The 18,232-nt window shown below is 41.2% G+C and overlaps 1 protein-coding gene across 14 annotated transcripts in view; it reads right to left on the minus strand.

Annotated features, from left to right (window-relative positions):
* SMYD3 (SET and MYND domain containing 3) overlaps positions 1-18,232 on the minus strand; it is a 345,088-nt gene that overhangs the window by 286,558 nt on the left and 40,298 nt on the right. For all 14 annotated transcript variants that reach the window (XM_088666492.1, XM_035108332.3, XM_035108337.3 and 11 more), the window contains one exon: positions 15,393-15,529. In XM_088666492.1, coding sequence (XP_088522618.1) covers positions 15,393-15,529 — 137 coding nt within the window. The remainder of the gene's footprint in view (positions 1-15,392; positions 15,530-18,232) is intronic.

The following is an 18,232-nucleotide window of genomic DNA, read 5'->3' on the forward strand; positions in this document are numbered from 1 at the left end:
TCCCAGACGGAGAGGCCCAGACAAAAAAGCAGCATGATGCACCACTTCAGCAGCCTCCCTCACAGCATGAAATGGGGAAATGCCCCACACGTTTCTGCAACATCTTCTGGGGAACCTTGCCATTTCCTGCAGGGAAGGATGTTGCCTGCTCAAAAACAGTAATCAATTACCTTTTGTCCTTGGCAGTGCCACATCCAAATGCCACTCGCAGCTGTGCTTAGAAAAAAAGACTGTAGGAGCAGATTGAAATAGCTGGCCAAGTTGCTTTTAAGCTGCAAGCTGACAGTGAGCCGTACCTGGCCTTCGGGGTAGAAAGCAAGGCTGTGCCTCAGAGGTCACAGCTGCAGACATCATTTTCCAGTCAACAGGCTACATTTCATTTTTTTGCTATAAAATCAGAGGAATTGTGTTTCTTGCCTAGGATTTTATGGCCAACATATAGAGCTCCAGTTAATAACGATATGTTAGGGCAGAGAATAATCGACCATCATGTCTTTGTCATCCTACATGTTTTGTTTGCGTGTTTGAAATGTTGCATCGTTACTGCATTGAATGACTGGTTGACTGCATTGACGCACTGTCCCAATAGCTGACAACTGGGAGGAATATGCATTCCTAACATAAGAAGAGATCGAATGGATACTGGATTGTGTTCCAATCATTCACAGTTACAATCGACCAGAAATAACAGTGTAGTTCAATGCACCAAGCTGTATCCTATGGCAATTAAAGAGCCAAACAGCACTTATTTCCAGTGTCTCTGTTAGGACTGGACTTCATAACCCAAGTTAACAACCAGCAGAGGAGACAGCAGTGGCAGATGATGGGGCCAAGTGGAGCAGGAGCCTTAGCAGCAGACACGTAGTTGCACAACATGCCCACCTATATGAAAAAAGGGCTGTGCTGTGGTTGTTGGGAAACTTATGGAGAGCAGATGAGAGCAACCAGGGAGGTTGTGACAGGAGGAGAGGGCAGTAGGGACCTGGGAAGAGAGAAAACATGGGGCAGCAGTGGGGCGGCCAGGACATGTGAAGGCAAGGGGAGCAGCCAAGAGGCACTTTACCCCGAGTCCTGTCAAACCCGGCACTGCCACTGCTCATCTCCCCTTTCTTCTCAGCCTTCATTCCCATCCTACATTAGCAGTTCCATTGTTATGCAAAACACTGACAATTCAGGGGTTATTACAATGTAAGATTATGGTGAGAAATTAATTAGTAACACTACAGTAATAGCAATGCTAATTAAAACGTTTAAAACCTTGCCCATAGCAAAAATGTATGAATAATGGCATTGATGCTTGTGCCTCATATCAAAGATGTCCTCGTTCTAATTAAAAATGTTATGTTTTCCCAATCCTACAAACCAGCCAAATCAACTACTTATTAGAAATCAGCCACTTGTAATTGTAATACAGTATTTACATCTCTAGACAGACATGAGTTTAGTAAGCTTTCAAGAAATCTTCCTGTGGAACAATGATCTCTACCTGGAAACTGTTTCCTACAGTGTTTTTTGATACTTTGTTTATTACATTTATATCCTGCCTTTCCTGCAAGGAGCTCAAAGTGGCATATATGGTTGTGCTCAAAATTCTACAAGGCAGGCTTAGGCAGTATGTGGACCAAGAACTCCCAGAAGTGCAAGCTGGATTTCGAAGGGGCAGAGGAACCAGAGACCAAATTGCAAACATGCGCTGGATTATGGAGAAAGCTAGAGAGTTCCAGGAAAACATCTACTTCTGCTTCATTGACTATGCAAAAGCCTTTGATTGTGTCGACCACAGCAAACTATGGCAAGTTCTTAAAGAAATGGGAGTGCCTGATCACCTCATCTGTCTCCTGAGATATCTCTATGTGGGACAAGAAGCTACAGTTAGAACTGGATATGGAACAACTGATTGGTTCAAAATTGGGAAAGGAGTATGACAAGGCTGTATATTGTCTCCCTGCTTATTTAACTTATATGCAGAATTCATCATGCGAAAGGCTGGACTAGATTAAACCCAAACTGGAATTAAGATTGCCGGAAGAAATATCAACAACCTCAGATATGCAGATGACACAACCTTGATGGCAGAAAGTGAGGAGGAATTAAAGAACCTTTTAATGAGGGTGAAAGAGGAGAGCGCAAAATATGGTCTGAAGCTCAACATCAAAAAAACCAAGATCATGGCCACTGGTCCCATCACCTCCTGGCAAGTAGTAGGGGAAGAAATGGAGGCAATGAGAGATTTTACTTTCTTGGGCTCCATGATCACTGCAGATGGTGACAGCAGTCACGAAATTAAAAGACTCCTGCTTCTTGGGAGAAAAGCAATGACAAACCTAGACAGCATCTTAAAAAGCAGAGACATCACCTTTCCGACAAAGGTGCATATAGTTAAAGCTATGGTTTTCCCAGGAGTGATGTATGGAAGTGAGAGCTGTACCATAAAGAAGGCTGATCGCCAAAGAATTGATGCTTTTGAATTATGGTGCTGGAGGAGACTCTTGAGAGTCCCATGGACTGCAAGAAGATCAAACCTATCCATTCTGAAGGAAATCAGCCCTGAAGCTGAGTCTCCAATACTTTGGCCACCTCATGAGAAGAGAAGACTCCCTGGAAAAGACCCTGATGTTGGGAAAGATGGAGGGCACTAGGAGAAGGGGACGACAGAGGACGAGATGGTTGGACAGTGTTCTCGAAGCTACGAACATGAGTTTGACCAAGCTGAGGGAGGCACTGGAAGACAGGAGTGCCTGGCGTGCTATGGACCATGGGGTCACGAAGAGTCGGACACGACTAAACAACAACATATCCTGCCTTTCCTGCAAGGAGCTCAAAGTGGCATATATGGTTGTCTTCCCCTCACACACCCCTAATTTTATCCTAACAACAACCCTGTGAGGTAGGTTAGGCTGAGAAACAGAGACTGGCCCAACATTACCCAGTGAGTTTCATCATGTGAGAAGGAAGTTGAACCTGCACCCCCCCACTACAGTTATAGTTTGTAACTACTAGACCAGGCTTCCTCAAACCCAGCCCTCCAGATGTTTTGAGACTACAATTCCCATCATCCCTGACCCCTGACCACTGGTCCTGCTAGCTAGGGATCATGGGAGTTGTAGGCCAAAAACATGTGGAGGGCCGAGTTTGAGGAAGCCTGCACTAGACCACACTGATAAAGTAGAGAGTGATCAGGTTTAAACCCAACTCATATATTGGCACAATTTAATAACTTATTTATCCCTTCTCTCACCCACAGGTGCATGAAGAAGAAGAAGAAGAAGAAGAAGAAGAAGAAGAAGAAGAAGAAGAAGAAGAAGAAGAAGAAGAAGAGGAGGAGGAGGAGGAGGAGGAGGAGTTTGGATTTGATATCCCTCTTTATCACTACAATCTCCTTTCCCCTCCTCCCCCATAACAGACACCCTGTGAGGTGGGTGGGGCTGAGAGACTTAAAAGAAGTGTGACTAGCCCAAGGTCACCCAGCAGCTGCATGTGGAGGAGCGGAGACGCGAACCCAGTTCACCAGATTACAAGTCTACTGCTCTTAACCACTAGACCACACTGGCTCTGGTAGTGGTATTAACCGGGCTATACACATGAGAGGCAGCAGGACTTCTCCAAGATTATAGCTGGCTGTATTTACCACTGACCATCCTGGCCAGTAAGTGGATCATATCTGCAGCCATAATATAATAATGTTCTGTGTTCAGTCTGGCAAACCCTATCACACCGCAGTATAGTCATACCTCATGTTACGTCCGCTTCAGGATGCGTCTTTTCGGGATACGGACGCGCCGAACCCGGAAGTCCCGGAACAGGTTACTTACGGGTTCATTGTGCGCGCATGCACAGAAGCGCTAAATCACGCTATGCGCAGAAGCACCAAATTCCGTCACACACCTGCGCAGATGTGGCGCTTCAGGATGTGGCCTTTTCATGTTGCAAACGGGTCTCTGGACTGGATCCCGTTCGCAACCAGAGGTACTACTGTACAGATGCCTCCTCTAAGATAATGCAAAGGCAGCCCCAAGATATGTTTGCTCCAGTTGTTCAATAGTTAATAAAACATTTGTTTTTAACTGGTCTTTAATAAGACAACATAATTTCACTGCAGGGAAGTGATTTATGAGTATTTTAATGTGGCTGTTTAATCTATTTATTTACTTTGTTCCTTTGTTATAAAAGGAGTCCAAGGCACAGTATAAATGCTAGCGAGTAAAGAGAGGAAAGGTATACTTTGCTTGAAATCTATGTGCTGTGCCCTCCCCTGACCTGCTGTTATCATCGTAAACAGTTTACTATCACAGTAGTATCAGAGGCAAGCCCAATTTACATGTGGATGATCTTGAACTGTTTGACTTAGGGAGCCTCATTAAAAGAAAATTTCAAAATTTCTGCACTGCATGACAGCAAACTAGGATTAAATTGATTCAGAGCAGACAAGCTGAAACAGTAAATTTAAATGTACTGCTACAAATGTGTTTGATGAAGGAAAGGACAATAGCAATTATGATAGATGAAGGCAAAATGAACTGTGCAACCCTTGAGGATTCCTTCCCAAGATATTTTCATGCGTTTTTCCAAACTAAGCTTACTTTGAAATAATAAATTGACCAACTGTACCCCATTATCTTAAATCCCACCATTAATCATTGTGTGGATATAATCAAAACCATTTGTTTACTTGCGTTAAGCCACCAGTTGCCCTCTCTCTTGAACTCTTTCCTGGTGAAGCTTGATCTTCAAAAGAATGGGAAAAAAGAGAATAGCCACTGATATATATGGATTGCTTCTTGCTTATCAAAAGATGAAATTAAGAGGTACTGTAATTGTAGCCTGGGAAAGCTTCCTAGGCCAAATAAATTCTGACAAAGGGAGATTGAAAAATATGCTGCATTCATGGTCCAGGTCTAAAGGAGGGGTGGGGAATATGCAGTATTTTAAAAACTGTAGGCACTCACCAAGATGTGCTGTTAATATAAATTGCAATGATGTCAGTGCTTACAAAATCTACAGAGGGCAAGTACTTTCTCTCATACCAAAGGGGAAATTTCCTTTGAAATAGATAAAGGACCCCTGGACAGTTAGGTCCAGTCAAAGGCGACTATGGGGTGTGGCACTCATCTCGCTTTTCAGGCCAAGCAAGCTGGCGTTTGTCCACAGACAGCTTTCCGGGTCATGTGGCCAGCAGGACTAAACCACTTCTAGTGCAATGGAGGACCGTGATGGAAGCCAGAGTGCACAAAAATGCCATTCACCTTCCTATCACAGCAGTACCTATTTATCTACTCGCACGTGCGTGCTTTCGAACTGCTAGGTCGGCAGAAGTTGGGACAGAGCAATGGGAGCTCACCCTGTCGCAGGGATTTGAACCACCGACCTTCTGATTGGCAAGCCCAAGAGTCTCAGTGGTTTAGACCACAGTGCCACTCGCGTCTTTTACCTTTACCTGAAGTAGTACTTGCTGCAACACAAACAGAAACCTCCCTAGAAGAGCTGAAGGCCAGTAAAGAAGTATTTTAGATAATCTAATAAATAATGCTGCATTCTTCAGAACTACCATATTGGCCTGAATATAAGCCGCACCTAAATATAAGCCACACCTTTAAAATTCAAGGGGGGGGAGACAATACCCAAGTATAAGCCGCTCGCTTAAAATTCCGCAGGCACTCGCACCCGTTCCGTTTTACCGTATGTCTGTTTCAGCAGCGATATTGTAAAAGCCCATTTTTGTAAGGTTGCGAATTTAAGCCGCACTTTAACTTTTCGCGGTTGGAATTGGGGGGGGGAGTGAGGCTTATAGCCAAGCCAATATGGTATTGCTTTATTCACATGCAAATATATGTGGATTTAATAAAATAATTCATCAACCAATTAGAGGATAGTTTCTTTAATGAAGTAATAGCTCTAAAATTGCATTTTCTGAGCATTTCAGGATATGAGTACCTGGTCCGGGGGCTCCGCAGCTTTACAATAAAAAATTCAGGAGATCTAAACATGAATCACTCACAGCACATGAGGAATGGCCCTAGCATTCACACCAGAGAACTTTATTTCCACTCAGCAACACATGCCAACCAGATAGATTGGGAAACAGCTGAACTAGTATATTGAGCTTCTGCAACAGACACGGAAGTTTATTCTTGCAGTTACAATTTCACAGTCAGATAGGTTTGAAATTATATCAGGAATAATTAGCAAATGCTGCTCTGGACTGTGATAGCAGAGCTGCTATATAAACAGGAAACCCACATAGCTCTACCTCGCTAAGCACAATCCATATTTATCACTGACATGGACACAAATCTGCTACAGAAAAGCTAGGCAGTATTACAGCAGAGATATTTCTCCCCAACTCAATTCCAGTTTCTGAATATGAACTCGTTTTCTTAAAATGACAACAGTAATAATAATAAGGCATTGCTCACATTAACCATGAAAATGAAACCGAGAAAGCGGCAACAACTGCTCAAGCTCATTCTGAACTTGGGCCAAAATTCAGCTACATTCAGAATTCTGATATTTAAATCCCTGGATTTTAGGTTAAGTTAAAAAATGACAAAAAGCTAGGAGATAAAGGAGAGACGGATAGAACAAGGGATTTAAGCTGAGAAAAGACACAGCTGTCACAATTCACTAGAGAGAATGTTTTCCAGGATTGCTGTCTCCGTTTGTTTCCAACAGAACTTCACAAGGCTTAATATAAATCTGGTTTTCAAAAGATGAAACAAAGCAAAATATAGCCCAGCATACAATGAGCAAGTATGGACTTAAGTAGGAGTTTTGTAGATTTCTCAAACTTGATGACAAAAGAGGACATAGGTCATCATCATTTTTCTCCCAAAAATGAGAGCCTATAATTGGACAAGGCATTTCTTCCATTAATATGTTACTTTTTTAAAAAAAAAAATGCCAACAATATGTTTAGTGATGCATGTAGCTCAGAAGCACTTTGTGCCCTGTACCAACTAGGTTTTATGTATGCTACCTATTGATTTTTGCTGGGAGTGTCCAGGATAACTGAGAGATTTGGATGTTTGGGGAGAATCTAGAGAATTTGGGTGTATGGCAGAATTTAGGTGTTTCTCCAAGTGGCCTGCAAAACAGCCTCCTTCGGACTGAGCCTCAGGTCAGCTTGGAGCTGTAGGATCTCTGAGCCTGTAGGCTCCTGACTAACCCACACCTGTGTGGTTGTTCTCTGCCTTTGGATCGCTGCCCAAAGTATGTAGTAATTTGGAGGTGACAATGTTATTCCTACCCAGGTGGTATAATAGTCTGAGAGTTTATGCATGAGCAGGGCCTACTATTGCTTCTGTTTAATCATAGCATTAGTGGAGTCGGGCTTTGCTCAGTCATTCTAATAAACAGAAAAAAGCTGCACTTTTGAAATGAATGGTTTTGAAAGGTTCAGTGTAGATTCAAAATGGCATCCAATTGTATCCAAACATGGACAAAATCTTGCTCCTTGGTTTCAGGAAACAACATGCTAATTCTGGTTCAGATATCTTACATCATGGTTAAAATCAATGCAGCTCTGAAAGGTTCAATCCACCATCTTAATTCCAAATTATGTCCAATTGTATTGTGGCACTCAGAACTGGACATAGTACTCCAGGTGTGGTCTGACCAAGACAGAATAGTGTGGTATTATTACTTTCTTTGATGGGGACAGTATACCTCTGCTGATGCAGCCTAGACTAGCATTAGCTTTATTATTATTATTATTATTATTATTATTATTATTATTATTACAACAACAACAATTTAATTCTGCTGCATCACACTGTTGACTCATGTTAAGCTTGTGGTCTACTAAGACCCCTGGATTCTTTTCACATGCAGTACTGGCAAGCCAGGTGCCCCCCACCTTATATTTGTGCAGTTGGCTATTCCTGTAGATAACCAGATTCCTTGTAGAGCTGTGCAGCTTTGCTCAGTACAACCCCCTGCAACAGACTGGCATAATGGGGGGACTGCTCTATAAGTCATACCAAGCGTAGACCCGCAAAAATAATGGACTTCACTAACTTAAGTCCATTGATTTCAATGGGCATACTCTGAGCATGATTTAATCAGATAGGACCCAGAGACTAAAGAAAGCAGATCCTGCAATGGCAATATCACATACAACCATCAACCAATACAGGGTTGTAACTTGTGAAAACCGCAAAATATATGAATGTATTATCAAGGGAATAACTGAAATGTTCAAATATTGCATACTGATATCCATGAAACAGAAGAGTAGGTAGCTGTGAGAGATGCAATGCACAGCTACTGAGGGGGGGAGGGGAGGAAGCTCTTTTTTGTTGGCACAGCAAATTGATAAATGGGAAGGGACCTTGAGCGCAGCCCAGAATTGAGTACTAATTCCATGCAAACTTCCATCTGTTTTCCTAAGCCTGGTTAAACAAGTTTTAGCTAACTCTTTATAGCTCATCTCTGTAAGTCTGCAAATTAAAAACAACAACAGCAGAACTCTGTGTGCTAGGAATGGTAATGAAAAGAGAGCGGTCTTAAGATAATTAAGTCATTTTAAACTGTTGCTAAATGGAAATTTGATTACATCTTTTATTAATTATTACAAGTTGACATTTTAAATAAAGATAAAAGCCTTTCAGAATATTGTGGACATTACAGGTGCTAAATAAGACAGAACAGAACTGATTGCGATCTCTTTTCGCCTGGCTTATGCTGGCACAGGAATATCTAAGCTACTATTTGCATAATGCATGGTTGCTACCACAGGTTTCTATGCATCACCGGTAACGATACTGAAAGCAATGGCCTAGATGTCTGTCAGTTCTTGCTTCAAGGGGAGATTGACAAATACTTCTTGATGGACAGTTGACTCCTACCAAGACATTCTAACTATCTATAGATGTATGTCATGAACTAGAGACTGCTATGGACAATCCCACATGCTTGTAACTCCCTAGCCTGAAACATTCTGAGATGAAGTCTTAATACATCTCAAGTGAATCTTGGCCAGCTGGACTTATCTCCAAAACCCATGACAAATAACAGCCACCAACCTATTGACAGTGGGGAGGAAGGGGTTCCCTGTGGCTCCGTAAACAAATTGAGCCTATGCAGCTTGATCATGTGACCTGGCAACCTGGTATAGAGCACTATTTTAAAGGCTTGTTTTCCCTCTAAGCAGAGCAGCAGCAGCAGACCTCTGAGGAATAGGACTTACAGTGGTACCTCGGGTTAAGAACTTAATTCGTTCTGGAGGTCCGTTCTTAACCTGAAACTGTTCTTAACCTGAGGTACCCCTTTAGCTAATGGGGCCTCCCGCTGCCGCCGTGCAATTTCTGTTCTCATCCTGAAGCAAAGTTCTTAACCCGAGGTACTATTTCTGGGTTAGCAGAGTCTGTAACTTGAAGCGTCTGTAATCTAAAACGTCTGTAACCCGAGGTACCACTGTACTTACACCAGCTTGATTTAGGCCAGCTTCATGTGCATAAGATTACTCCCTAAGAACTCCCACATGCCAGCTGACTTACTTCAGCTACTAATTCCAAAGCACAATATCTAAAATCATGAACTATGAATGCAGAGGCTAAAATATAGGCTTGTATTTTAAGAAATGCCTAGAAATCATACAGAATGTCTGCCATCAATTGGCCAATTCCAATCAAACCTTCGGCAATATCTTATAACTTTGGGAAATAGTAGGAAACTGACATCCGCATCACAATCCAGTTACACACATTCACAGACACAATGGTTGAAGCACTGACTTGGCATGGATCCACTCCACTCACTCCACTTAGAATCATAGAATCGTAATGTTGGAAGAGACCACAAGGGCCATCCAGTCCAACCCCCTGCCAAGCAGGAAACACCATCAAAGCATTCCTGACAGATGGCTGTCAAGCCTCCGCTTAAAGACCTCCAAAGAAGGAGACTCCACCACACTCCTTGGCAGCAAGTTCCACTGTCGAACAGCTCTTACTGTCAGGAAGTTCTTCCTAATGTTTATGTGGAATCTTCTTTCTTGTAGCTTGAATCCATTGCTCCGTGTCCGCTTCTTTGGAGCAGCAGAAACAACCTTTCACCCTCTTCTATATGACATCCTTTTATAAATTTGAACATGGCTATCATATCACCCCTTCTCTTCTCCAGGCTAAACATACCCAGCTCCCTAAGCTGTTCCTCATAAGGCATTGTTTCCAGACCTTTGACCATTTTGGTTGCCCTCCTCTGGACATGTTCTAGCTTGTCAGTATCCTTCTTGAACTGTGGTGCCCAGAACTGGACACAGTATTCCAGGTGAGGTCTGACCAGAGAGGAATACAGTGGTACTATTACTTCCCTTGATCTAGATGCTATACTCCTATTGATGCAGCCCAGAATTGCATTGGCTTTTTTACTTGGCAGATTCCACTCACATAGAACATTTCAGATGGTGAAATCATCACATGTTGGAACACAGTGATTTCTATGGGGTTGCATCCATACCACTAACACTCATAGCTCCATGTAGGTGATCTCATGTAATATCATGTTTAAAGACTTGGACTGTACATACCTCGTTTAAGCACAACTTACTGTCATGTTGAAACTCTACACCAAACATGAATTGGTACAAAGCTCACAGACTGGAGGGTGAGCATTATCTTAATGATATATAAGAACAAGTTTGATCCTAGCCATTACCACCCAAAAAGCCTGTTAGATATTGGGTCAAAATTAGGTACATGACTAGAAGAAGGGGCATCATCTTGTGGGAAAATAGATCAATGCTTTGTTCTTAATTACTGGCTTAGCAAATATGCTAAAAGACCACCTTGTGGCATTTGTCTACCTTACAGCAGCCTTCAATAGGATCAATCCTGATAAATTGGTTGTGGAGCACAAGTATCAATTGACATTGATTTACTTTGATTAGAATGATCCTCATGGGCACATCAATGAGAATGGGTCCCCCAGGCCATCTGAAATAATTCCTACAACCAAAGGTGTGAGAATAGTCAGTCCCTTAACCCTTTTTTATTTCATTTGCACACGAATGATTTGGTTCTTGAATTACATCCATCTTTTAGTACAATTACTGGAGACTGATGATCAGGAATGGGAAAATCTGTCAAATTCAGTTTCTAATTCATCCAGTCTTAGTATTTCTAAATCAATTTTCAATTTTAAAAAGTCATCATGAAAATCCATCAGCATTTGTATGAATATACACGTTTGTATGCAAATTTGCCTAATACAGAAATTTCCCTTAGTACAACACATTATTTTATGTTATTTTCACTAATAAATGCATTTTTATGCACACACTTTCCTCAATTTTGTGCATTTTAGGGGGCAATGTGCAGAGAAGAGGGAGGGGGATTCCTGTGTGCAAACAAAAATTGGTGTGCTGACCACCTATTCTTAATATGGCTTTATTACTGTGGCCTGAAATCAGTTTATTTCTGAGCTCTGTGATGACTGAGCTAGACTTGTAATAATTTAGGCTGTGGATAACAAGGATACAAAGAAAAGAAAAGAAAAGAAAAGAAAAGAAAGTACTATTAACTCATGCATGGTAAAGGTGGTTTTGTTTTTTTGTGTTCAATTGTATGTAGTGTATGTTACTTAATAATAAAGATGATTTTAAAAGGATTGCATACTAGTCATATTCTGACTTGCTTTTCCATTTAATCATTGTGTTTTATTTTACCTGCATACACTGATTCTTGTATTTTCCCTTCCACAACATTCATTTGTGTACAATGTGTTTTTGATTTCTCTTTGATATTCATAAACTGAAATGCATTCACTGACCTTCTGTGGATGTGTTTCAAATATATTTTTCCAAAGCCTCTGTTCATATGTGATCAAAACTCTCTTGAGGGTAAATTAAGGAGCCGGTTTTTACTTTTTTAAAGCTAGTTTCACTAGAATCTCTTTCTAGAAAATGTCAGGAATTAGCCATCTCAGTGAAGGTCTGCTTGTTTTTCTCTTTTGACTTCTTGTCTCTTCCTTCTTATTCTTTAAGTTACAGCATCAAACAGATTATGACTGACCTTCAACGGTAGCTTTCTACAATTTCTGATTGATCAGAAAGGAAAGGAAAAAATGGAGGTCAGGCTTAGAGCAAGCATCCAGTGAACTTGAAAGGAATGTGTTGCAAAGTCCGAAAAACAATATTACAACAGGATAGCACATACTGGTTGTACTACATTCATAAGAAACCATGAGCCCATTTGGCACCATGTAAAATTCACAACACGTCTTTGAAATGCTACATAGGATTTCACTTCTCTCACAGATAGTCCTAAAGTTAATAAATTGCTCTGTATGACATAATGAGCCTTATATGTCATTCATATAAAAAGCAGAAGGTCAGTTTATTAAACACAGTATAGTGAATACATGATACTGCAACAGCCTACAGATGGTTCTTGTAAGCTTGACTTCTATAACAAAGATTTCTTTTCCTTTGCTTACAACCAACTAAATTCTGCTTTTACACGCTGAAAACAAAAGGAAGGAAAGAGAAGGAAAACCCAGTTGCCATCACTATTTTTTTTAAAAAAATTATTAAGGGTTTTCTTGGTTTACAAAGATATGTGCAATGTCTCTCTTAGCATTTTATAATACTCAAAAAAAGATGTCTCCTCAGGCCTCTCCTTGGTCACTCCCAAGCTATTCCCTTTAAAGGAACAGCATAAAAGTTACAACATGGGAACAGCAAAATAAAAAATTCAAATAGTGGACACTGGACTCATAACTGGGGGAAAATGCAGAAAATTGATTAAAAGTAATTTTGTTAAGTATAGTAAGACCTGCTTGATGTCCTACATTTTGCACACTTCTTTTGAAAAGACTATCCTCATTGCATTTAGTTTTTTCGGCAAAGTGGAAAAATGAAATCATTAAGGTTGACTTCCATAGCTACACACAAATTATTTTTATCAGCATATTATGCTTAATAAAATTATATCAATGTTTAAATAGCAAGAAAGAAACCTGGAAAATAGTTTAAACGCAACAGATGCAGCTCAACAAGTGACAAACTCAGGGCCGGCTCATCATAGACCCCCGGTGGCGCAGGGCACCATGGCGCCGGCCCGCCAGGAGGGCGCCGCGAGCTGCGGCCGCCCGCTGGTCGGCCGGTTCGCTGCGCAGCTGCGCGCGGCGCCCACCTGCCCACCGCGCTGGGAAACGGGGCGGGAGGGCGCCGGAGAGATCTCGCTGTGCCCGCCTGCCCGCCCGCCGCGCAGCAGCGCCGCGCCCACCCGCCCACCGCGCTGGGAAACGGGGCGGAAGGGCGCCGGAGAGATCCGGCGCACCATGGCGACAGGGGCGCTTAAGACGGCGCTGGACAAACTAGACACATCGCAGTATAGTCAAGCCTTGGTTCCCAAATGGCTTAGTTGCCAAACAAATAGGCTCCCGAACGCCACAAACCCGGAAGTAAGTGTTCCGGTTTGTGAATGTTTTTCAAACACTGAACATCCGATGCAGCTTCCGCTAGAGTGCAGGAAGTTCCTGCAGCCAATCAGAAGCCGTGCCTTGGTTTTTCAAATGGTTTCGGGAATCGAACAGACGACCAGAACAGATTAAGTTCAAGAGCCAGGGTACCACTGTATATATAAAAGCTGTTTCCATCTTTCTTTTACACCCAGAAATTGAATCGAGGGTGGGGCTACGCAAATAGTTCGCACAGTTCTCAGTGGATCCCATTGAGTTCTAAAGTATATAGTAAACTGTAAGGTAGGAAATATTTGGAGAGGGGTCAGAGGGGAAAACTGACCATTTGTCACCATGAGTAGTTTAAGTCAAACTCTAATGGAACACACCTCTTTACATTTTCTCATTCATTCCAATGGGGAATAGTAAAGTGATATACTTGGGCATAATGTTTCGCCCATACGCTGCACCCCACAAAACAATGCCCCTGAAATAATACATAGGCCCTCCTTCCACATATATCTCTCCTGCTATGATGACCACCGGGGGTGGGGGGAGATTGTTTCACCTGGCAAGCTGAAATGCTTGCACTGACGGTACATGGAACATAGCTGAATGCTGAATTCCTCCCACAACTTTTGTGGAAGAAATATGACTCACACCGCATTCCATCAGCTTCATTATGATTATGTAACTACTAAATCCCAGGACATTAATATTTCAGGATTAAATAATACATATCTACTTTGCACTCTCAAGTAAAGACTGCAATTTATAGACTGAAAAAACAACAAGCCAGGAATATGTAATACACAGTGTTACTAAACTCTGAGCCATCACTGAAATAGTTAGAAGTTTCTTAAAACACTGAAAAAAATCTAATATGTTAGATGGCAGTGTTCCTACTTATTTCAACTTATCAGTTATTGTAAAATAATGAGAATTATAAAATTAGCAGTATTTTGAGAATTTGTTAGTAAAAATTACTCTTAAAAAACTAATTAAAAGATTAAGCAATTGCCCATTTTAGAGCATAGTCAATTTTGATTTGATTATATCTAGTAACCAGATATAAATAAATAGATACTCTGAAATAGCTGCTCATCGCTCCCTAGGGGGGCTACGGTTGTGGACCCTCGCGCTCCTGCTTCAATTTCTGCTGCCTGGCCACATGCACTTCCCAACAGCTGTGGGAAATTCCCCATGGGCCAGATCTCAGGAAATTTCCCACAAAAGAAGGGCTATTCAAAAAGGCTAATCAGTAATGCTTTAAAAGGCCGACCACACCAGGAAACCTCTACAGCGCAGTCAGCCCGAAGAACAAAAAATGAATGGCTATTATTTAAAAAAGATCCCCAAAGTATTCTAGGAAGCCATCTCTTCAACTTAGGCCAAAAGTGGGCAACAGCAAGGATAGTAGTGTTTGCCTATAATAAATCTAAGTGTCAGATGGTTTATCAAATGGGGGAATGGCCAGATGTAGCTAATTCTGGAATTCACTGATATATTGTGGAACATATCATCATATAACAACATGAGAAAAAACACAAAATATAAATGTATCTGCCAAACAGATTTTATTCGGCAGAAATATACAGGTTTCAAAAGAAAAATGCAAAGCATAAACTGTAAGATCATTTTTCCAGAAAGCAACACCTTATGGTGGATAGAATTTGTCTTTAACCGTTCCAAGTCATTTTTCAATATCAGCATTTTATGCTATCATTGTTCTCATTTTTAATATGCCCATTCCTTGCTGCTTAAATTAAAAACAAATAATTCAATTATATATATATATATATATATATATATATATATATATATATATATATAGTAAATACTGCTCCCAGGCACAGAATTTGTTTAATTACCAAAGTCGAACATAACATTTACTGTTCACGCTGACATATGGCTATATATTTTGGTTTTGCATGAAACACAAAAATTAAGAACATGGGAAATGATAGAACTGCCAGGAATCCAGTTTTAACACTTACTTTTGCGAAGGTCTGAAAAATATCTAGAGCAGGTGGCAGCTCAGAAGCTTCTTTGATCTCCACTTTCAGATACAACTGCAGAGTCCTTGCAAGGTGCCCAAGACCATCTTTCATTTCTTCACTTAACTTGTCAAAATCTTTAGAGGAGGCAACATAAAGCAAAGGGTGAACAGAAACTTCCACCAACATCTTTATGTCTGCCCAATGGCAGCTTTACTGTTTTTGGACTACAACTCCCATCATCCCTAGCTAGCAGTCCCAGGGGTCAGGAATGATGGGAACTGTAGTCCAAAAACAGCTCAAGCCCCAAGTTTGGGAAACGCTGGTCTATATATTTCCAACCCCAAAGATACAAAATGTGAGACATATACCACATTATTTGTTGATTGCTACCTCTCACCATCAGGTAGTTGTTGCTAAACTGTGCAAATGTTGTGTAAATGATAGCTCAAAAGCCTGGAACTAAAGGATATCCAAAGATTTGTAAAATAGCAAAGCAGGTGGCTGGATTGTCTATTTTTCTGTCACCCAGAAGCACAAGAAGAGGACTTGGGTTGATTTCATTCTTCAAATCAGTTCTCAGAAAATACTACTAAAACTAAACATAATGGGGATAACACCTTAGAAGAGCTTAATAAAATTATGGAAGGCTGGAATTATAAAAATGCATGTAATAAGAACATATTGGATGTTTATCTCTAAATATGACAGGTAATAAATATGGCGAGTGTTAACAGAGAAACCATGGGCTGGATCCAGATAAAAGCCCAAAGAATGGAACTAGTGGAAGCCCACTCTTCCCTTTAGGATTCTTTTCATCCATCAGCCAAAAACCTTTTAGTGATGGTTAGAAGGTCACTGTGAGCCAGGGAGCTGAGGTGAAAGAGGGTGTTTCAAAAAATCAGGCAGAGACGCCTTCAATGAGCAGGAGCCCCACTAGGAAAAATTATCTGCCTAATTTGGGGGTATTCTCCCCTTCCCCCCACAGCCACAAGCCCACTCTATTGAAGAATGTCCCTCAACCCTAGACTGGCTGCTGGGGAAGTCAGGGCAAGAATCCAGCTTCTACTAGCCCCTTTGGCAGGCTTCTCTCTTCATCCAACCCAGAAAAAAATCCCCACTTTGCAAACCAAATCTCTGTAGCAGGAAATGATTTAAAAGAATCTGCAACCTTCTAACCACATCTTAACTGACATGGTCCAAATCAGAAATATAATATCCATGCATAGTTTATTCATAGTGGTCCACATTTTATTGGAAACCGAGTTATTAGGCCGGGGGGAAATGAAAGCTGATCCGATCAATTATTTACATGTTATGATTTCTGTGGTACCGAATCTGGAAACAAGAAACAAGAAACCAAGTGTCTTTGAGCCAAACTAGATATTACAGTAATTGTACATTAGTCCAAGGATGCTTTTAAAGTCAGAAAAGGCACACAGGGTTTCAAGTGTGTAGGAAACCACTTGGCAATCAACCATAAACGTCTAGTGGAAAGAATTCTTTACCTTACTACTGAAAGAAATTTTTGACATTTAAGGTATAAGAATATGGTTGTTTTTTCCTTCAGTTTCTTTACCACTCACAGCTAATAAAAAAGTAAACCGTGCCTCCTCCCAAATCTTATGAAGAAAGGTGTAAAATTATGTCCACCATTTAAAACACTGCAGGGGTGACCGGCCATGGGAAAGGACCAACTAATTTACTCACGTACAGTTATACTAACTAATAACAGAGCTCCAGAATTGCTTCCAGGTCTAATGACACAGAAAAATTAACAGTGTGCGTGATCCCACACACATTATGTTTGCGCCTTGTATATCCCCATTCAGCTCTCTCCCACTGTTTGGTGGAAGTTACTCATGCACTTGCACTGATCAGAGGGGAAGGCTGGATGTGGAGAACGCCACAGACATCCTGTTCCTCCAAACCAGCTGGGATAGAGCTCTATTGAGCATAAGGCATCTCAAGAGTGCTGCATTTAAATGGAGTGGGTCCACAATTTCCAAAGATCAGCCACCCTGGAGTATTATGCAATAGGGATCCAAAATACTCAAGAGGCACTGATGTTGTAGGCTGCTTTGTTAAAAGGTTAGGAAGGACGATTTCCAGTTCCCCCACTTCACTGTCTATAGAAGGGGGAAGCCTTAAGAAAGTACATTGAACTATACCCCCCCCCAGGGAAATGCAGTGCCATTACACTTGTGTCCTTGTATTACAGCTTTCCCCTGGAAGTGGCCCCACATTCCTCTTTCCTTCCATTTTTACATTTTAAGAACAGGATATTATATTTAAAAAACAACAACCACCTATTCAGCCCAAAGGAGCACAATGCACATTGCAGAATTTATTAATTTATTTCAGAGGCAGGCAGGCAGTATTAACTGCACCCATCGCTGAAGCAAAACCACCTCTGGGATGGAGAGTAGCAACTGTTTAAGAACGCAATGTGGGGGACATTTCAGTTCAGGACAGATGCTAACAAGAATAATATATCCGTCCAAAACTTTGGGGAGAATTTAGAGAATCAAAAAAACAGAGGGCAATTATCCAGACTGGAATCTGGCCAAGATGTCAGAATTAAACATTGTCTGAGAAAAATTGTCCCATAAGAGTTTTCACAGCAGGTGATCAGAAGCTAACTTTCCCATCTCACACTGAAGACAAAGAAAGTAAAAAGTGAAATGATATCAAGTAAACGAATTGTTTTAATTTTCTGGGGTTTAGAAAATTAAAATTGTTCCATTTCCGGGAAGATGAAACGCTGCAAGAAGTATGGCTATGAATAGTGTATGCAGCCCCTTTTTCACATGTTATAGTAAAAGGACCACTGAGCCCCA

This window comes from Zootoca vivipara, chromosome 3 (assembly GCF_965207765.1).
Source record: "Zootoca vivipara chromosome 3, rZooViv2.hap1.1, whole genome shotgun sequence".
NCBI classification, from domain to species: Eukaryota; Metazoa; Chordata; class Lepidosauria; order Squamata; family Lacertidae; genus Zootoca; species Zootoca vivipara.